This window comes from Triturus cristatus, chromosome 3_2 (genome assembly GCF_964204655.1).
Source record: "Triturus cristatus chromosome 3_2, aTriCri1.1, whole genome shotgun sequence".
NCBI classification, from domain to species: domain Eukaryota; kingdom Metazoa; phylum Chordata; class Amphibia; order Caudata; family Salamandridae; genus Triturus; species Triturus cristatus.
This window is the reverse complement of record NC_140584.1, coordinates 523207055-523229496: the sequence shown is the minus strand read 5'-3', so window position 1 is coordinate 523229496 and position 22442 is coordinate 523207055. Positions and strand designations below refer to the sequence as shown.

Below are 22442 nucleotides of genomic sequence, written 5' to 3'. Positions count from 1 at the left end.
AGCCTCTGGTCTGTATGCACAATGTAGCTTCTGCTGTATGCTCAATGCTTCACAAATTAAACCCATGAGCTCATTGTAGAAGTGTCCACCTCTGTCTGACTCAATTGTCACTGGGAACCCGTACCTAGGAATCAATTCTCTTAACAGTAACTTTGCCACTGTTATTCTATCATTTCTCCTAGTCGGATAGGCCTCCACCCATCTCGAAAACAAGCAGACTACCACTAGAACATACCTCAATCTGTTCACTTGGGGCATTTCAATGAAATCAATTTGCATTCTGGTAAAAGGACATCCTTCTCTGCCTATTGTTCCTAGGCTCACCACTGTCTTCTTTCCTGTATTGAACTGCTGACAAATCAAACATCTTTGACAGATGCTCTCTGCAATCAGCCTGAACTTTGCATTGTACCAGGTTTGTTTAAAGGACCTAATCATTGCATCCCTTCCCAGATGTCCCTGGCCATGATACATTCTTGCCATTGTTGATAGCATCGAATTAGGCATGACTGGTCTACCATCTCTATAGATCCAAACATGATCTGTCTCTCTTGGGGCACAACCTGCCTTAATCCAATCTCTCATTTCCTCATCTCCTGCTTCATCCTGCAACTGTTTCACTTCATCCCACGTTTCCAGGACATTAGTAAACATCACAGAACAAAAAGACATTTCCCTCTCTCGTCCCCTGTTAATCGAATGATTGTTCTTTGCACAATACTGTGCTATGTCGTTGGCAAAACGATTACCAAGAGTAACAAAATCATCTCCTTGTCCATGAGCAGCACATTTTACAACCGCTAGTTCTTTAGGCAGCTGTATCGCCTCAAGCAATTTCCCAATCACTTCAGCATTCTTTATTGGAGTCCCACTCGACGTCAAGAAACCTCTCTGTAGCCAAAGTTGGCCAAAATCATGAACCACTCCAAATCCATACTGACTATCAGTCATCACAGTCACTCTCAGATTCTTCCCAATCTTGCAAGCTTTTGTCAATGCCACCAATTCAGCCACTTGAGCAGATCTAACTCCTTTCAAAGGCGAAGCTTCCATAACTTCTGAAACCTTGCACACCGCATATGCTGCACTCAGCACACCATCATCAGTTCTCAGACATGATCCATCCACAAACAGCACATGATCACTCTCAGGTAATGGCAAATCTCTTATGTCTGGTCTGGGTTTTGTGCAGTAGTCAAGCACATCCAAACAATCATGATCAACATCATCTCCCACATTCACATTTTCAGCATCTGGTAACAGAGTTGCTGGATTCACATTCACACATCTCTCAAGAGTCACATTTGATGCTCCCAGAATGATTTTCTCATATTTAGTCAGCCGACTATGTGACATATACTGAGTCCTGCTTCTTGTCAAAAGAATTGCCACATCATGAGGTACGAATACCCGTACAGGATATCCCATTATTATACCTTCACTCTGTTCCAAGCTTCTGCATGTAGCAGCTACTGCTTTCAGGCAACCTGGTAAACCCACAGCTACGGGGTCAAGTGTTGAAGAGAAGTACGCAATTGGCCTTCTCAGTTGTCCATGTTTCTGAATTAACACTGAAAGTGCACATCCATTTCTTTCACTGCAATACAACTCAAACTCTTTTTCATAGTCTGGCATTCCCAAAGCAGGAGCTTCACACATTCTGCTCTTCAACTCTTCAAATGCTGCCATTTGTTCTGCATCCAATTCCAATGGGTCTCTCACCTCACTTTTAGTCAATTTAATCAATGGCTTTGCTATCAGGGAGAAATTACTTATCCACTGACGACAATAACCCACCATCCCCAGAAACATCCTCACTTCTCTCTGGGTCATCGGGGCTCTCATTCCTCTGATAATTTTGATCCTGTCATCAGTCACTTTTCTCAGACCTTTTTCAATATTGTGTCCAAGATAATGCACCTCTTTCTTGCAAAATTGCAATTTGGCTGGAGATACCTTTAACCCTCCATCTGCCAGATGATTCAGTAAAGCTATGGTATCTACTTCACAAGCTTCACGTGTCTTCGATGCCACAAGTAGGTCATCGATGTACTGCACTAGTTCTGAGCTTTCAGGCATGATCAAACTCTCCAATGATTTCTTTAATAACTGATTGAATATCGATGGACTCTCTGTATACCCCTGTGGGATACGACACCATGCCAAAATACGCTGTCCAAACCGAAATGCAAAAATCGGCTGGCTGTCATGATGTAATGGAATTGAAAAGAAAGCATGACACAAATCAATCACGGTGTACCATTCAGCATCATGAGGAATCTGATACAAAATCACTGATGGATTTGGCACAATGGGACAACATGCCACCACAATTTTGTTAACTTTTCTCAAATCTTGTACAATCCTGAACTTTCCATTAGGTTTCTTTAGCCTCATTATCGGTGAATTACACGGGCTACTCAGTAACTCTCTCAAAACACCCTGTTGAATCATCTTGTCAATTATAGGTGTTATTCCCTCAATTATTTCTGGTGTCAATCTGTACTGTGGGATATTAGGAGAAACAATCCCTTCTTTCACTGAAATCTTCACTGGATTTACATTATTCATCAATCCCACATCTTCTCCAGTAAAATCCCAAACCGCTGTTTTTACTGTGTGTCTCAACTCTTGAGACAAATCATCTGGATTAAACACAGCATATGTACCAACAATCTCACTCTCTCTATTATCTAGAGTCATCCTGTACAAAACATCCTCATCTGGTGTCTCAAAAGCTATTCCATCCGGAGTACAGAAAATTGTGCAATTCATCTTACACAATAAATCCCTACCTAACAAATTCACTGGACTAGTGTCACAGACTACAAATCTATGCATGTCTGAAAATTTCCCTATTCTTACCCTTACTGGTTCAGTAAGACGAGTCTTAATCTGTGTATTAGCTACACCAACCACTTGGATTGCTTCATCCGAGAGAGGAAGATTTCTTATATCTGCTGACCTGACAGTTGATCTCGTCGCTCCTGTGTCTACCAAAAAAGTAACACTCTCCCCATTTATTTTTCCATCTACAAATGGTCCTGCCTGGTCTATTTCTAGAGTTGCACCAAGTATGCACTCTTCCTCCTCTCTTCGGCACCGTCAATAGTCCCCTTCAGACTCACTCCCCTCATTCTTTAACCAGTACTGCTGTACCGGGTTAGTACGTCTCGGTTTGTTTACCTGCTCATCATTGTAGAATCCTGAGTCCTGGTTATACTTTTGGGACCCTCTATTCTGCGGCAAGGGCGGTTTTGGCTCTTGACTCTGCTGTCTGACAACCTTCTGCTGTTGCTGCTGATGATTACACCCCTCGTTCTGCACCTGATTCAATGATTTATTCTCATTACTCACTAATGGTGGATTGGTACACTCGGATCTCCAATGCCCCAATTGTCCACAGTTGTGACAAGGGAACTTCTTCTTTGCTTCTTCTAAATTCCCCTTTCCCTTTCCTGTGCCATATCTGGGCCTATTTCCTGGATTATTTGCTTGTTCCACCAGCTGTGCTTCTTGTCTTTCTGCAACTTTCACCTGTGCCCACATTGCTTTCTCTTTCATCTTTCTCTGTTTTGCCTCAATTTCATCACTAAAGTACTTTGCATGTCTCAAGATTTCATCAATCTTTTTTCTCTGCCAGTCAACTGTGTGCTCACGAATTCTTTCACTTATTTCAGGTCTCAAGTCATATACAAACCTGTATACAAAATGACTCAAATCCTTATCACCCAGGTGTTCATCTCCACTGAACTGTTTAAAAGCCAGTATCAGCCTTTCATAAAAAGCATGAACTGATTCTTTCACTTCCTGATGTGTTCGATCTATCTTAACCCAGTCCGTCTCTTTCGGGGGTACCTTATTTTTCAGGAACACAATAACCTGTTCATATTTCTTCATCACCTCTGGGTCTGATGCTCCCGTTTTCGGATCTCTTGGATACTCCTTAGCAGGCCAATCTACAACTATTTTACACTCTGCCCACAAGTCTGCTGGAACAATTATATCAAACAGACTATTCAGATCAATCCACAGCACTTTTGACAATTTCACAAACCTGTCTACCTGCCTATACCACTCGAGGGGCTTTTCTCTAAATCGAGGGAAATCATTCGTAAATGACAAAATATCCTGTCTAGTCCATGGGACATGTACATATCCTCCTCCAGGAATCTCTCTCATAGGATAAGCATCCACTGTTTTTTCTTTTTCTCTCATGGGAAAAGCTGAATAAGTCCTGTCCACTGAATCTTCCCTTTTCTTGTACCATCTATCCTTCCATTTTTCCACATCACCCCATTTTCGCAATAAAGAAATCATTTCCTTAATCTGCCCTGTTCTACCAACACCATTTAAATTTTCAATGTCCTTATCCGAGAAATCCATCCTGTAAGACTTCTGCAAAGCTTTCACCTTATCCATGTCAACTCCTTGTTCACTCGCTATTGCTTTTAACCTGTCATGTGTACTCTTAGCCCTCCAGGTGATACTCTTGCACATGAATAACAACTCTCCATCATGATGGGTTTTCAATATTTCTGTATGAATTGTTCCTGCAATTAGCTCCTCCAATTCTATGCGCAACCTGGCTACATCAATTGCCTGTGAATCTTTATCCTTCTTTTGAAGAACTTTCAACCAATCATTCAAATCCTCAGCTGTTATTTCTGTAGACTTTTTCACTGCACCCACTTGTTCTGCCATCCTCTGTGGTTCCAAAATTGATCCTCCTAAACAACCAGTATTCAATCCTGAATTAGGCTGTATATCTGATCCTCCACTACATGTGTCATGTGTCATCCTCCACTACATGTGTCATGTCTCAACTGTCTTAAATTATTTTCCCCTGTCCGCATTCCTGATTCCTCCAAAGAGCAAGAACCAACCAAACCATTTCCTACATAGGGAACTGTCAAACCATTTTCACCCATTCTTTGCTTATCAAAAATAGGCACCACCAGACCTATGGTTACAGGCACTGTAACAGCTTCTAAATTTTTCGTCAGCTCTCTAATTTTCTCAGTCAGCTCAGATGTGGTTCTGGCTAATTCTCTTGTTTTCTCTTCACTGATCCGATTCTCTCTCTCCCGCTCTCTCTCTCTTTCCATTTCCATGAAAGAGCTACCACTTTTCAGATCAGGTGTCACAATCTCAGTTTTAACAATTCGCAAAGTGTCTCTTATAGGAGTAGCAACCGGCGTTCTCTCTTCTGGTTCTGGTCTATATGGTGGCGGTCTCTTATAGATCATGTCATCCAAGACCTCATCCTCATAATCATTAGCCCCATACCTTCTCACTTCTGCATCAGGTACCTTTTCCGCACCTTTTCTCCCTTCCGTTTCTTCAACAGTTCTCATAGGATATAATCCCTCTGACATACTAGCATCTCGCCATCTCCTCATTCGATCATGATGAGTTTCACGATCATATTTCCTCCCGAAAATATACCTATAATTGCCTCCACTCCTCTGCCTTTCTCGCTCATGCACCTCATCTTCCCATTCTACCAACGCCTCGAACTGTGTTGGCCTTGGTCTAGGCTCTAGACACATCATCTTTTCCCGTAAATTTCTCAACACGGCCAGATTAAATGAACCATGTTCCGGGAACGCTAAAACACCATCCTCCTTAGTGTACTTAGCCCAATTGTCTAACCATATACAGGTATGATACCCATATTTCGCAACCATGAAGGATGCAGGAGTTCTTGTCGGAGGTAGCAATTCACCTTCTCTAGTTATTATGTTCTTATCCTTGTCGAACCATCTTTTAATTTTACCAAACAAGGATTTCTTCTTCTTTTCCTCTGTCTGGTAATACATTTTAGCGTTTACCACTATTCTCTAGTCCCTTCCGCAACTGTACGATCTTTTGTCCAATAACAGCGCGACTCACACTAACGCACCAATCCTGGAGCGTCTACGTCACCCTGTACTCCTTCCAATCCCAGCGCGGCTCACACCAACGCACCAATCCCAGCGCGAGCACTGTTCTAATCCACTGTCCAATCACAGCGCGGTCTGTCTCTGACTCCCTGACGTCAGTAGTCGCTGCATACGCTTCTGCTCCTGTCTCCTGTCACTCGTCTACCCCTCCTTTACAAAACCTTCTCAGTAGACTTCGTTCCAAATTCTACAAAATCTATTAGTTACATCATATAAACATCTCCATTGTCTGCTTCGCTAACCACAGAATAGTAAAGAAAGGTCTTTCTTACAAGAATCCTGCTTCTCTCTAGAACAGCGCTTACCTCTGCTCCACTACGGAATTATTACTTTCGTTGACACAGTAGCACATACCTCTACTCTGCCCTTCTATCATGCATCCATTAACTGTTTCCTCTAGGAATGCTCCAAAGAGTCTCACAATCAACCAAATGTTCATACATTCACGCACTTTCACACCAGAAAAATGTAGCACATCCACACAGAATCCTGCCTTTCCCGAGAACAGCGAACAGTCTGTCCCACTACAGAATTATAACACACGTTAACCAAGCAGCGCTTTCCTCTGCCCAGTCCTTCAAACAAGCTCAGAGAATACCTATTACTTCTCCAGCAGTAAGCTTTAACGGCAAACCTTACGGATCCCTGGGACTTAAGATCAGAGTTTCACAGATAACCTTCGCTACCATACGCACTCCGTTTATACTGAAAATATGTCCCTAATAGTAACACACGACGATGTCACTGATTCCGAACCCAGACAATGTGACGCGAAACTTCAATTGTCACACGTTTTTCCTGCATACGTACAGGTAATTCCAACAATTCCGTCTTTCCCGAGAGCAGCACTCACTTCCCTCTGCCCTACTACGGAACCGTCACCAGCTCCCCACGTTCCAGAAGCCGTACACACTACATAGAACTCAATACAACGACTTCAACATATAGTATTAGTACATATATCAACATCAATCAATAAATCAATGAATCCAAAAGCCTATGTACAAGCAATCTATCAGATCAAGACAATAATCTAAAACCATCATACTGCTACCAGGAAACTGCTGCAGATCGGCGCATATAATTTCTCCCTACTTCCACGGACAGAGTAATTCCACAGTCACACGCACATATACTCATCATACGCTAGGGCCCATCACACTGACATTCAGTCTATTACTCTGAATATACGAGAGAAAACCTAAACCAATTTGCATCTAATGCGAGGTCAATGCGACCTTAAAGATATGTCTTGAGTCATGATTTTAAACACAGGAAATACATTCGGAACTCAAACAATGACAAAGAAATAACCACCCGACACTGTGATTCAAACAAAAGGATTATTTATCTAAATTAGTTCAAATGAAAGTCAATCATTAGCAAAATCATTATTCTCATAGTTACCTATTCTAGCTAAATGGGTCAGGACAGGTCTCTCAGTAAAGTCTCCCGAGTCGCCGTCCTCTCAATCAGCGTCGATCCTCTCGAGCATAGGTTCGGGAAGAAGTGGCCTTAGACCCTCTCTAGTCTAACAGTATTTATACTTAAACTTACAAAATAAAAGTAACAAACAAACTCTAAACGTCCGTTGAGCCGCTGAGCAGAGCGAGCAGGAAAGGATGTTGATTTGCAACATTTAGAAAACCTCCGCTCAGAAAAATCACAAAAATAAAAACACGGAAGAAGGAAGCTCAAACTAAAAAATGATACATCCATGAATGCTCTTCCTCGGAACCATAGTGAAGCCACCGCAAACTTATCAGAGTTCATTGTGGCTTTATTCTTCTCCAAGGGCAATTGGCAATGAGCCTGAAGCTGCTGTCCTCACGGAAACTTTTAATACAGAAGCCGTGGTCAGGTGACTCCCAACCATGTTCAGCGAGGCCTCTCATCAAATTTCAATCACTCGAGTGCAGGCTGTAAATATCGGCCATCTTGGATTAGGCCAAAACGGACCATCTTAATTTAAAGAAATACAAAACAACGTTAATACATCGCAATGATTATACAATGTTAATACCCACTAATACCCTTATGTGTAAGTAATTATCTAGCCGTCTACGACATATAAAAGCATTAAAGCACGTTATTTTAAAGCGCAAACACAAAACAAATAGCACTTTAGCCACACATATTTTATTAATTTGCTCACCAACTTAGTCCACATATTAATAAAGCAACATAAATGCATTCCCGCGTGTAATTCTTTCATTAGTAATATTGATTAGTCAGAAACTTTAACAAAATTAGTAATTAATAATTAATTATCAGTAATTTTAATTATGACATATAAACATAAAACTGGAGTTTAAATCTCAATAAATTTTCTATAGAAAACCCTGCTCCAGCACACGTGTACTGGCAGGGTGTGTATTTGTAAAGAGTACACCCTTGTTAAATATAGAAAAGATTCAGTGCTGAACAGTGCTTGAAGACTGAGTGCATGTGCTGGATTCCTGGGTACATGTATGGATACAATACATGGAGAAACAGTGCTGGACTGAAATTGTGCTGTGAAAGTACACTGAATGAGTGCACCTGCACTACATTGTATGTAGGATCCTGACTAACATTTTGGGTACCCTAGGCCTGCCTGGTAAAAACATGAGGAGGAGAGGAATCCCCCCAGACAGATTTAGGTATTGCTGCATTTCAGTGAGCAGAGTGGGGACACTGAAGGGAAAAGGAAGAGTCTCCCTTTACATTTCAAAATATTGTTCATTGATTCAGTGATAGATCACAAGGAAGGGGCAAGGACACATCCCAGGAAAGGGAGATGGGACTTATAAGAGGATCATAAAGAATAGGGCTGGAGGTATGGCATTAACATTTTGATGCACCTCTAACTGTTGCTGACATCCAGGTGCGAACTCTGGGCACTTCCATAAATTATGCTGTGGACAATCAGCTTCGTGGTCGTACCTGCTGTGACAGACATCTTTCATGAAGGTAAATGAAAAGAAGTGCCCACTTGAAGAAAAGCAGAACCACAACATAAAACTTCTAAGACCCAGACCCTAACTCACATTTGGTGTCTGGAAAAGGACCACAAGAAGGGGAGGTTGAGTCCCCAAAAACTTGTCATCTGCCAAGCAGCCAGATGGGCTGTGTGAGGATGGGAAGCACTGCAAGACTTCTGCCTGTGACCATGACTGGGGGCCAAGGTGAGTTAGTAGTCTTCCTGCTGGGCGAGGGGACATCATCCAGGGAAAACAAGATCACCTGCACTGAAGCCTGGAACAACATCCCCTGCCTGCTTGCTGAGACCAGTGTGCCCTGTGAGGAAGATGAGTGAGTTGGAGGGTGCCAGGTCCAATGGTTAGCCCTACTGAGTGGAATCCTTGAGCAAGATGTGAGGAGAGCAGCTGCACACCAAATGGGTCATTGCATGTATGCAGCAACAGTCTGACAACCCCCATATGTCAGGAGAGGACCACCGTGATCCTGGCCATGTGAAGTGGACTGTGTGGGAAGCACCAGGCCAGTAACACACCATTGCGGTGACCCCATAAGGCAGAAGGGGCCACCAGTGAACTTATTTGGGCTGGAGCATGAGACGTTTGCATGCCCTATTGAGGGTGATCACACCGAAAAGTCTGTGCCATATAGTGAACAATGCAGAAACCCCATATGCCAGCATCACTGTGGCCACATGTTTGGATTGTGGCCCAGATTAAAGGATTACTGCCATGACTAGGGGATCTAGCCAGCTATCTATACCTGTTTCCATGAGTATCACAGGATGCCACTGAGGGTGTCGCACCCTCCCCGGAGCTCCAGTCAGAAGCCGGAGAATACTCCCCTTTGTTAGGGAAAAAGTAACTTACCTTTTGTATCCTGCGAGTGAGGACAACTCCGACCACTGGAAACCGAATGGCAGTGTTGCTCGACAGGAAGAGCCTGTGCAGGCAAGTGCTGCAGCATCCTTTGGGAGTGGACTGGGGCCCGCCAGAGGAGAGGGCGCTCACTGTACTGCTGAACACTGCCATACCCTGGAGCGGGTAAGACTGAAGCTGAGCCTTTGGGGCCCTGGGGGACTTGCTCCTAACGGTGATGCAACATCATAGGCAGTTTTGACTAATTCCTAAGAGTCAAAGGGAGAACACTTGAGTACGGCCTAAAAGTTTGTATTCCCTGGATGTGGCCACCAGTAAATGGGTAATAACCCCAAACATGTTACAAGAGATTTGCCTGATAACTACTAGTGCCCCAATGTCAAGGGGGATTGTGTTGTGTTGCTTCTGAATGTTGTACTTTCTTGCATGTGTCGAGTTAGAAATAAAATACTTCTATGCTTATAAAAGCTGGACATTGATTTATTGTTCGTACTATTTGTACTTTTAGTTCTGAGTCATGACCTGTATCTACATCCGTCCCAGAGGGAGCCTTGACTCTCGACCACAGCCACCCATGAGAGTCAAGTGCAGAAGTGCTACTTGGCCTAGCTGAGCAGGATCCATAGTAGGTCAGGCCCTGGGACATCAGGAGTAAAAGGCTAAAACCACCATGGTTGGGCCCAGAAGCCCCGCGTTCCTCATGGCTCTCTGAAAGGGTTCTGACATCAACTAAAGCAATTACACTGATAAACCTACTATCTTTTGCACAGCTAAAATATTCAACTCTTGCTATTCCAGAAGACAGGAAATCTCAGGCGTTTTGCTTTTCTCTCCAATATTTGTACTATTTGCTAATTCCAATCCAATTAACTTTGTCTTTGTAGCAAATCCAAATAAAACCAAAAGTAAAGCTTAAAAAGCAACACTTCTGTTAATCTCTTTACTTTTCTGGTGTACCTTTTCTCACTTTTCTCCTGTTTAACATATGCGCCATTTTAGATTTGTTATGTAATCATTTAGGCAAAAGTAAAACACTACAAGAAAAATAACAAAAATTGAAGAAATGGTGACAAATCATGAAAGAAACAACATACAACAGAAGTCACAAGGATACAAATTTATGTAACAAAATTCAGATTTACATTTCTATACTTTGCTAGTCTTAGAAAATTCCCCCATGTTTCAGTAAAGAAATGCTTTAAATATCACAAGCCTCGCATCCTGCACTGATCCAACATGTATAATAAGATACGTATGAATGTTTAATCGTTTTGATAACGCTTACGACAGTTCAGTTATTTTGCACTTAACCTGTTTGAATACCGAGTTTTCCATTTCCGAATTTAGTTGGCTTCCTTTGTATTATTTATTTCAATTCTCTTGGCACTTATACCCTAGAAGACTAGGTAAACTAACTGAGTTAGGCATTAGAGTAGTCCTAGATTTGTCGGTGCAAACTAGATCATCATAATCATCTGTTTTTACATTTTGACCATATCCAGCAAATAGATCCCACCGCTATGTATTATTAGATTTATGGAAAACAGTTTTAATTATGTTAACCAGAAATTTAGCACAGCTATTTACAAATATCACCAACCAGTTTATAAGCGAGTGTTATGTCACCTTAACAATGACATAGATCGGATTTCAGCAGTAATGACTGGGATATTGGGTATATGCATGGATGAATGATGAAAAATAGATTCTGACATTAACCAAGCACCACTGGAATTTTAATGCATACCAATTTTATGTTTCCGCTGCAGGTTGTAGCAATATGCTCACTGGTATTAAGTCTGTCAAGATGGTCAAAAAAGCAGGTGAGATGCACGGCTCCTGGATGAAGGATTCAGGCAACGATTCGCATGAAATTTATTTTCTAAATGGACCTCACAACAACGTCCTTCTGGAATTTTCAACTATTGACGATTTTACAGACAGTAACTACATGCAAAGAGCTCGGAATGTCACCCTGCCATTCTCCTGGCAGGGTGCTGGCCAGATCCTTCACAACGGCTTTCTTTTTTTCCACATGGAGGGGACCAGAAACGAGATCATTAAATATGACTTACAGAAGAGGAATGTGACAGGTCGGATGCTGCTGCCTGGTGCTGGAGAGGTCCCAGTATATCAATTATCCCCCTTCAACAAAATTGATCTGGCTGCGGACGAGCAAGGCGTTTGGGCGATCCACGCTGTGCCCAGTATTGATGAGAACATTGTCATCACTAAGATTGATTATGAGAATTTGTCTATTGAACATGTTTGGAACACATCTTGCAGCAGCACAAATGCTGAAGCAGCATTTTTAATATGTGGCACATTATATGTTGTTTACAACTCCCCAAGCGGGGGCAGATCTCACATAGAGTGTGTTTATGACACATTAGATATTATAAATAGGTTTGAAACTTCAACAATATATTTCCCGAAACGTTACAGCAGCCACTCTGTCATGCACTACAATCCAAGAGAAAAGCGACTGTATTCATGGGATGATGGTTATCAAATTATTTATAGTGTTGAACTAAAAAGAAAAATTGAACATACATAGAGAAAGCATAAACAGTCTTATTTAAGGAAGTGCAATAAATGTTTTTCTTCCTTCAGATACACACATAGGTATCAAGACTGAGCGAAATATGTATAAGGAAATGTCGGAGCACGGAGCTGCGCCAAATTTGGCAGCGCTGTGCTCTGACATTTCCAAAACGCAAGGATACGCTGTATTTACAAGAATGTGGCGCACCCCTGTGTTTTCCCTAGCGCTGGCCCTAAAATTAGCTGCCTAGCACCAATGCAGGCACCCTTGCACTATTGTGCAAGGGTGCCTGTGTTGCAGGGAATTATAATTTATGTGCAGGTAGGTGTCCCTTCCTGCACATAAACAATCAATAATGGTGAATTGTTACTTCTATGTGTGCTGTTTAGCAGCACTCATTGAAGTGACAAATCGTCATTATTTATTGACTGTTTATGTGCAGGAAGGGACAGTTTTCTGTACATAAATAATCATTAATGGCGGTTTACTTTCTGCACAATGCAGAATGCAGCACACATAGAAAAAGCGAAAACGAGAAGAAATTAAAGTATTTCTCCTCGTTTTCGCCATTCTAACGTCCGATATTGCATGGCGTTAGTATTTGCAATTGGCTCAGATTTACATATCCTTGTAAATCTGGGACAGAGTCAAAAAGCAATGGGTGTTGAGGTGGAACGCCCACAGCAACACAAATTGCACGCCACTTTCATGCAAAGCGATGCGTGTAAAGGGACCTTATTTACATGCAGCCGCGGTCGGTAGTAGGAGTTCCTGCAGGGCGGTGACGTGGGGAGGGGGAGGGGCAGGGTGAGGGGTAGTAAACTATGGATTACGGAGGTTTACAGGTAAGTAAACATATAAATTAATAAAACGAATTTCGTTGCGTGCACTGCATCGCATTTGGGGATGCAGTGCACGCAACAAAATTCGTTTTATTAATTTATATGTTTACTTACCTGTAAACCTCAGTAATCCATAGTTTACTACCCCCCACCCTGCCCCTCCCCCTCCCTACGTCACCGCCCTGCAGGAACTCCTACTACCGACGCGGCTGTTTACATGGCAGCGTTAAGCTACAAAAAGTGGCTTAATGCTGCTTTGTAAATATGGGGACGGCATATGCCACCAGAACGTCGCTAAAAGTGACGTTCTGATGGCACTGCCATCTTCCAACTATACCTCTAAGTTTTTACATGAAATGTATTCAACGATGAGTGTGTTGACAAATATTTTCTTTTGTGAACTCTATAGAGCTGACAAATATTCCACCAGCAATCACCTTCCAAGGGGTCCTCAACCTTTGAAGACTACTGTGCGAAAACAGTGACTGCTGAGAAAGCTTGGCTACTCCAAGCAACAAAACCTTTGTCCACATTGCTGGTTGTGCAAACATGGACACTTACAATATTCACAAAACCTACCAATTGTAGTTATTCATTTTACTCTTGTTCAACCTACATTGTCTACATTGTATTCAGTCCCTAATAATGTACAATAGGATTTATTCAATAAGATACAACAGACACTTTCACCTAACTCCCACGAATATTCAAAATCTTTTCTAATCCATTACCTAACAAACTACATTTTAATAATCATGCACACACAAACAGACCACAGATGACATCCTCTAGGCACCGCAAGCAGAAACCTTTTTAGAAAATATACAAGAGAATATGCAGAAAATAAAGAATAGTGAAACTACTAATTACGACAACACAAGCACATTACAAAGCTGCATTAAAGTTATGGGGATGAACCAATGTGCAATTCGCAGCAGAAGCAGAACATTTACTCCAATAAAAAAAGGCTTCAAGGTCACTTCTGATAGTGGAAAACAAGGGACACAAAAAGGATGATAAAATGCATTCTGATCTGGAAGGTTGATCATTAACATACCATAACTGACCAACATTAAAAATTGAATTAATAAAATAAAATTCACAATACTAATTTACAAGGCAAGCCACAATTTATTCATGTATTTTTTAGTAAATTACTTTTGCATTACAATGTAGAGAATTTAATATAGTCATGGCATGGTTGAGACGTATAGGCAGAGGGGATGTGCTTAATTGTGTCACATTTTAAAGACATGTTATTCTTTATGTATACACCACATCTTGGGGAACACAGTAAACTCCCAACAGCATTCTTCATATTCTTTATATGTCTACCTTCTCAAATAGATATCGACTTATCTGAGTATACACTATCTCTATCTATTTTAATTCTGAAGGAATTCTGGGTCTCGCACCACTAACTAGACCAAAAGCATTTGACATACTTTAATTAATGTATACCTTAAACCACTTGCATATTTCCCTCTATAGTAAGCCATGTTTCCGCACTCCTCTTCTACACAATGTAAACTGCATCACACCAGAATAAATCTATGATGGTCCATACCACAAAAAAGATTCCTCCACACAAGGTAAGAAACATACAGGCCTACTGATGCGCATTAATTTCATTCCCAACAGTAACTACTTGACCAGCTGCACTAGAGGGTGAGTACCTCAGATGTGATAACTAATGGTGGGCAGTGTGAATACCTCTGGTACTATATTGGGCCAGAATCATGAAAAAAGTGTAAAACTACAGCCGTAAATTTCCATCTCAGCTTTAGCATAATTAAATGTTTCTCTGCAATTCACAAGCTTTCTCAAGAAAATCTGTCATGAATCTCTTTGTTGCACATACGTCAATTAATTATGTTTAAGTGAATATAGGTGGGGATAAAGCAAGAAAAAAGGAGCATTTTGTATCAGTGTAAATTGAATATCAACTATGTGAAAATTGCCATTTGATCTCAGTGTAGAAGTCTCAATTGTCTTACATGCCTTATTCAACTTTGCATTATAAAGTGTTTGGATATAATATCATTCTTTCTCCTGGTTGTTGCTTTATTCATTTTTTGCTATCCAGCTATATCCTGCGATACTGCTTTTGAACTCTATAGAGCTGACAAATATTCCACCAGCTATCAGATACCCAAGGTTCCTAAACCTTTGAAGACTTCTGTGCCAAAACAGTGGAAACAAAACATGTTTGGCTGCTCCAATCGCCACAATCTTTGTCCACATTCATAAAACCTACCAATTGTAGTTATTCATTTTACTCCACGCCTGAAAAGCTGCACCAGACATAGGTTTCTCCAACAGGTTCCTATGACCTGTGCTGAAACCTCCATAGTACTGATTTAAGTTCAGGGGAATGTGAGTCAATGTAGAAATGCACAGTTTTTTTCTCTGCTGGCAAAATACTTAGCGAAAGCCCTTTCTCTACACTCACACCAAATCTGTGAGTAAACATTTCCTCCTTCCCATCCTGGAAGGATTGATACTCCAGCCCTTGACTTGGGTACATATCTAACCATTTGGGGACCAGGCTGGAGTTTGTGAATGCCCAAAAATGGTGTGTGAATCCACAAACTTACAAGGCAAATCATGCATTCAAATGTCCACTTCTCACCCCTTGCATAAGATTTACTATGATGGACATTTATGCATTTGTGGTGGAGAAATCAACAACAGTAAATCCATTTAGGCCTGCGAGGAAGGTTGTATGATGGAACAATGCAGGTAAAAACATTGCATGCCCTCACCCCGCCGTTTTTTAACACACATATGCTTTTATCTAACATGCCATTACCATGCACTATTAGTCTAACTAAGGTAAGTATTAGTAAGGTAAATTTAAATATATATATATTTATGTTTTACCTTTTGGGGGAGACCCCCAAACCCTCATACTTACCTTAAAAGCTGGTAAAGGCATGCGTGATAAAGGCCATACGTGGTTAAAACATGCATGGTAATAAATGCGTGGTAAAGACACTGCAATGTAAAAATTGAGTTGTAAATACTGTTTCCCGACAGAAATCCTTCTGTGAATTGCTGGCAGGCATAAATGGAGGTGTGTTTGGCTGTATATGTAGGTTCATGGCCAAAAATACGTTTGTCAGACGGATCCATAGAATCACACAGCTTCTAAGTTGATTAAAAATAAAATGATGCTGGTCTCTTTAATACAGAGGTCCTGTGGATGTGCTATCAATTATCTTGTGCCTCTTATATCCATTACAATGTTATTGAGTCAGCATCAAGATCAGGTGAAAATGGTTCCTGACCAAGCATCTCAAACTGTTATCGACTATGGGACCCAGCTCTCCCAGTCCTGTATTATGGACTATCTAAAACAATCAGATAAAGTTCAACATGAGGATGGGGTATCTTTCTCCACACCTGCCCTAGTAAACACATGCTCACTGATAGTTCAGGCTGTATGCGATGGTGCACTTCTTCAGGGTGATGAAATGAGAGATTGCTTGCAACAGTCTGCCGATATTATTACTTCATGTTTAAAAGCAACTGCTGTAAAAAATATTCCATCTGAAAGAGGGCATTCTCATGTAATAGTTGCTAAAGCCCAAGTCCATCTCGCGCCTGTCCCCGAAGTCTGTCAACTAAACAAGTCAGAATACTCAATTTATGCTGCCGGCTCAAAAGATCCATGCCTTACAATTGGAAGGTAAAGCTTGAGCTGTAACCAACCGTTACAGGGATCCAAGCAAATGTGATGTCGCTGTTATTTGTCTGGGTGATATTCAATCTAATCATAGCTCTCCTAAATCTTCTATGTCTCAGAATGCAAGAGTTGGCGAGAGTGTAGGAGAATCTATGAATCAGTCACCAACCGGAAAAAATTGTATAAATCCATTTAGTCCCGGAATATGTGATTGTGAACAATTTTCTGATTCACAACCAACTTTAATCCCTCAAAAGTTTTTAAACTCAGAAGCTCGGACCAGGGGCTTGAGAAGTCTGATCAAGTAGATAAATCCTTGAACTCTGCAGATCTTTTGTTTTTGGATAAATATGATGTACCCATTTTAGTGGAAGAGTGTTACCCCAAACACCAAAGTTCAGAAAAAGTGTGGCGAAATCTGTTGGTTACAATGGATGCAATAACAACAGTGTTACATTTTCATTCTAACAAGCTCGATATACAGGTATAACTATTAAATACTCTAGCATTGTATGTGGTGGGTATAGATACAAAGCTACAGAACCGAACCAACTTGGTGGTAAGAGCCCAGTCTGATGTCAATAAATACCGTGTTGTCGATCCTCCCGTGTGATTGGACTGACCACTATTGCATCACCTTTCTCATCCTGGAGTTGGTAAGAGCTTGTAGAGCTCACCCTAAGAACACAAAACAATTGAAAAGATGTCTACGGAACATCAGCTCGGAATATGTCGGATGTCCACGACCTTACGGACCACTCTAACCGCTCAATGACTAATGTATTAGACTCGGTTGCACCCCTACAGCTTAAAAGACTGTCCTCTAAACTCTCCAAATCTTGGTTCAATGATAGTCTTAATACCGAAAGAAGAAATCTAAGGGCCCGATTCACAGAACTAACTTAAGACAAAATCCTAAACTTACTACCATTTTCGTATTCACAGAAGGCACTTACTCATTTTGGTATTCACAGAAGACACTTACTCATTTTGGTATTCACAGAAGTTAGGAGTCCTAACTTTAGGACTCCTAAATGCCTTCTGTGAATACCGAAAGTCTTAAAATTAGGGGGCAGATTTATGTTTGACTTGCGCCTCATTTACGCCGCTGTTGCGTCACTTTTGTGACGCAGCAGCGGCGCAAATCCTGCGCCATGGTGCGGGGTATTTACAACGTGACGCATCTGGGAGATGCGTCACGTTGTAAAGCCCTGCGCCACATGTAGGCGTTCCAGGGCAGGTGGGGGAGTTCCGGCGCAGGAACGCCTCCTAAAAGTGGCTGAGTGAAATCTACAAGATTTCACTCAGTCACTTTTGAGCCCATGCTGCGTCAAAACCCTGCGCCTGCTTGAAGCAGGCGTAAGGATTGACGCAGCATTGTGAAGATAGGGCCCCCCAGAGCCTTGCTGGAGCTGCGTCGCGCTTGCGACGCAACTCCAGCAATGCGCCACTTTTACGGCACAGATGCGTGATGCATCTGTGCCGTTTTTGCCCCATGGTGCGCCGCATTATAAATGCGGCGCATCCATGGTGGCGGAGCTGGGGCGCAAAATAACTGGCGCATCCCTGCTGATATGCAGGGATGCGTCAGTTATTATAAATATGCCCCTAGGATTTTTCTCAGTTTAGGAGTCCTAAAGTTAGGACTCCTAACTTTACTACTACTAAACTGAGAAAAATCCTAATTTTAAGGCTTTCGGTATTCACAGAAGGCATTTAGGAGTCCTAAAGTTAGGAGTCCTAACTATACTACTACTTCACTGAGAAAAATCCTAATTTTAAGGCTTTCGGTATTCACAGAAGGCATTTAGGAGTCCTAAAGTTAGGAGTCCTAACTTCTGTGAATACCGAAATGAGTAAGTGCCTTCTGTAAATAACAAAATGAGTAAGTGCCTTCTGTGAATACCAAAATGGTAGTAAGTTTAGGATTTTGTCTTAAGTTAGTTCTGTGAATCGGGCCCTATGACTTGCGGAAAGGCTGTGGCGAGCCTATCCCTCCCTTGACTATCTTTACCATCTGAGATCCCTAAGAAGCATCTACAATAAACGCATCAGAAGCTCGAAGGCCACCTTTTTCAGAAATCAACTAGAGCAAGCAAAAATCCGTCCAAAAAAACAGTTAGAACTCATCAAGTCCCAAGCTAACAGACATCCTAATCTCTCGTCACTGGGTCAAGGGACATTGTCGAACTGCAAAGAATTTGTGGATTTCTTCACGGATAATACTATTAAGATTGAAACTGAACTACACTCTGCCCTTGATCACCTGTGAATCAGTCCACTGAACACCCTCCTTCCCCCTTGGTTGGATTTCACCGACCCTGCGCAGCCCTACCTCCCCAAAAATAATGAATCCTGGAGTCTTTTCCAAACCTTGGATGAATGCACTATACGCCAAATGCTGATGGCTCTGAAACCTTCTAATCACCACAACGACACCCTGTCATTGAAACTTTTCTCGGAAGTTAGAACCTCCCTACTACCACTTTGGACTAAGATCGTCAATGCATCACTTCAGCAATGTGCTATTCTAGATTGCCTAAAATCGGGTCAAGTTACCCCGATTCTAAAGAAACCATCTGCTGACCCCACGGACCTTCATAACTTTCGCCCAATCACTAACATCCCCACCTTGGCAAAGCTCCTGGAGAAATGTATGCTCGCCCAACTCTGTAACCACATCGATCATTTCCAATGCCAACCTGGGCCATAGTACAGAATCTGCGTTAACTCACATTGTTGATGATGCGCTAAGAATGTTGGACCATAATGAGTCGTGCCTACTGATCCTTCTTGACCTTTCGGCAGCATTGGATACTGTCAAACACAATAAGCTAATTGACCTCCTGGAACACAGGATGGGGCTGTCTGGACCTGTACTAAACTGGTTCTCCTCATTCCTTTATAACAGATCCCAAAGCTTCAAGGTGAACCAATCCTTGTCTCATCCTGCGCTGGTCACTTTGTGGGTTCCTCAGGGTTCAGCGCATTCACCCACACTCTTCAACCTGTTCATGGAGTCTCTGACAGAAATTCGGAAATCATCCAGCATTCACTATCACATGTATGCGGATGATACCCAACTATACCTGAAGATCACCTCCCCCAAGGACATTCAGTCCCTTAACTCAGTCCTTCTTGACACACAAAGCTGGCTGACTCGTAATCACTTGAAGCTTAATACTCTTAAAACAGAATTCCTCCTAATCGCACCCCACAAGCAATCTCCGGGCATGGAACAATGGTTGAATCAGCTTACTGCTCTTAACTGTAGACCTCACCTCATCAATTCGGCAACCTCTCTGGGTATTATGTTAGACAAAAGTTTGAACATGCAGAAGCACATCAGTTCCCTCACCAAAGGAGCGAACTTCCAACTCAGCATCCTAAGGAAACTCAAACCTTATCTCCCTGTTCATGACCTAAAGGTTGCAGTGCAAGCATTAATGATCTCTAAGCTGGACTATGGCAGTGCAACGCTTTGCGTCTTGCCCAGAGTGAGGACGACTCCTCTTAGGGTTGCCCTGAATTCGGCTGCTAGGCTCATAACTGGCACCAAAAAATACAACCATATTTCTCTGGACCTGCTGTCCCTGAATTGGCTTCCAAATGAAGCTCGGATACAGTTAAAAACTGCATGCATGGCACACAAAGCCAACCACTTCAATATCCCACTGTACCTCACTCAGAAACTGGAGCTCCCATGTGGTTCGAGAGCCTCCAGAAGCGCCAGCACCCTATTGCTCAAACCACAAAAATTCAAGAAAAGAAAAACCTACAATTGAACCTTCTCAGGTATTGCTCCGAGGATTTGGAACTCCCTTCCCCCCGAAGTCAAGGTGAACCCTTCCGCTGTCCTCTTCAAAAAATAAGTCAAAGGGCTCTTGATGAAGAAATTTCTGCCTCAGACTGGCTACTCCATTCGATATCGAGACCATAATCGTTGAATGTCAGACTTTACAAGACTGTGAATTTTTTGCTTGTTTGGTTATGTTTTGTTTGCTTGTACCCTTCTTGATATATAACTGTAAAGCGCTCTGATACCCTCGGTGGTCATGTTCGCACTATATAAAGCTTTCAAAATAAATAAATAAACGTGTTCACATATTTTAGGTAATATGTCTGTACTCCCAACTTTAGTAGGGTCTCTTATTGAAGAAATTAAGAAACTAGCTGTGCAACCAAACACAGAATTATCTGTAACTCCCCATATTGGTCTTGGGTTAGGAGTAACTAGTGTGAGTACAAAGCCCCAACACACTCAGTGAGATGTTCCTGTTCACTTAATCAGGGCTCTAGCCAGGGAAGTTGGGAAGCCAGAAGTAGGTTTGGACCTCGATGTTGTAACAGATGAAAGCCCTACTTTAAAAGGAAACATTAGTATAAAGAGAAGTCAAGTTACAAACTCCACAGTCTTAGTTTATAGTATTAGAGGGGATCCTCCGCTAGCAAAAAGGGCTAGGAAAAGGCTATGGAAGGCCCAGAACAAAGCCAAGAAAACCATGGTCTTACTGGCCGAACGAAGGGACTACTATCCCATCTTTAAATTAGCCAGTCGGAAATTTTAAAGGCAGGATTATTTCCATAAGGGTGCAGAAACTACCTTTGATTCTACCCAGTCAAATTATTTGAATTCCCAATCAAAGAGAGAGGTAGAGAACCTTTCATGGGGCAGTAAAAAAGAGTCTGCGACCGTTAACGATATTGTGGTTACCGATATAGTGGGTACCAACAACGGGACAGTCTCTAAGCAAATTGACAGTGGGACTCCGACACGGTGAGAGAGTAAGCAGAGTTACGGTAACATTAATAGAGAAATAGTCTGTTATTCACAAGCAAAGACCAAATCAATAGTAAATAATGAAACTACGCTCTTGTCTCAAGATCACGCAATTCAGATGCATGGGGCCTGTCGAGTCGATGGAAACAAGTCCAGTGCCACCCAGAGATCACCATCTTCTGGAGGACATCAAATGAACTACTTAGCCAATGATAGCAAACTAGGCCCAATAATATCTTCAAGAGTCATGCTGGAAAACCAAACTTTTAATATCGCGAAATTCGTTTTTCACCCTTTATACGAATTTAGGGGCATTCATGATAGTCTTAATCAGTGCTCAATCTTAAAACTTATCTCAAGCATCCCTGATCTATCATTTATTAAATCTACTGACTCATCTTGTGACGCCACTATAACAACTTGGACCACCAATGCAATAGTGAATAAAATCCTAGACTCAAGTTCTTATTTTGTGGATTGGGGCATCAAGGTTAAGAATTGTACCCCTTTCAAATGCCCTTCTATTTTAGAGGCATCGGGCCCAAAATTGGAAAGAATAAGGTTGAAAGTAAAAGTCAGTCCCATTACTCAGAGGTGCGTCTGGCCCATTGAACAAATCACTTTGCAATACAGGTCTGCTAATTACCAATACATTAAAAGGTGTGCGTACCTGTGAATTGTTACTCAAAAATAAAACGCCATTAGAGGATTGGACATGGCTCGCAGCAACCCATACAAAAGTGCCTTTAGGAGATGAGAACTGAATTTTGCCTGCTGCAAATAGTAAAGATATACAACTGAGA

The 22442-nt window shown here is 41.8% G+C and overlaps 1 protein-coding gene across 2 annotated transcripts in view; it reads left to right on the top strand.

Annotated features, from left to right (window-relative positions):
* The window catches only part of OLFML1 (olfactomedin like 1), a 49218-nt gene extending 36137 nt beyond the window's left edge, over positions 1 to 13081 (top strand). The window contains exons 3-4 of one of the 2 annotated variants that reach the window (XR_014979938.1): positions 11554 to 12650; positions 12772 to 13081. Coding sequence is in view for 1 of the 2 variants with exons in the window: in XM_085648227.1 (XP_085504353.1) it covers positions 11554 to 12341 (788 nt within the window). In the remaining variant the exon portion in view is untranslated. Of the gene's footprint in view, positions 1 to 11553 lie in introns of both variants that reach the window. The other variant, XM_085648227.1, reaches the window with a different exon arrangement.
* The last annotated feature ends 9361 nt before the right edge of the window (positions 13082 to 22442 follow it).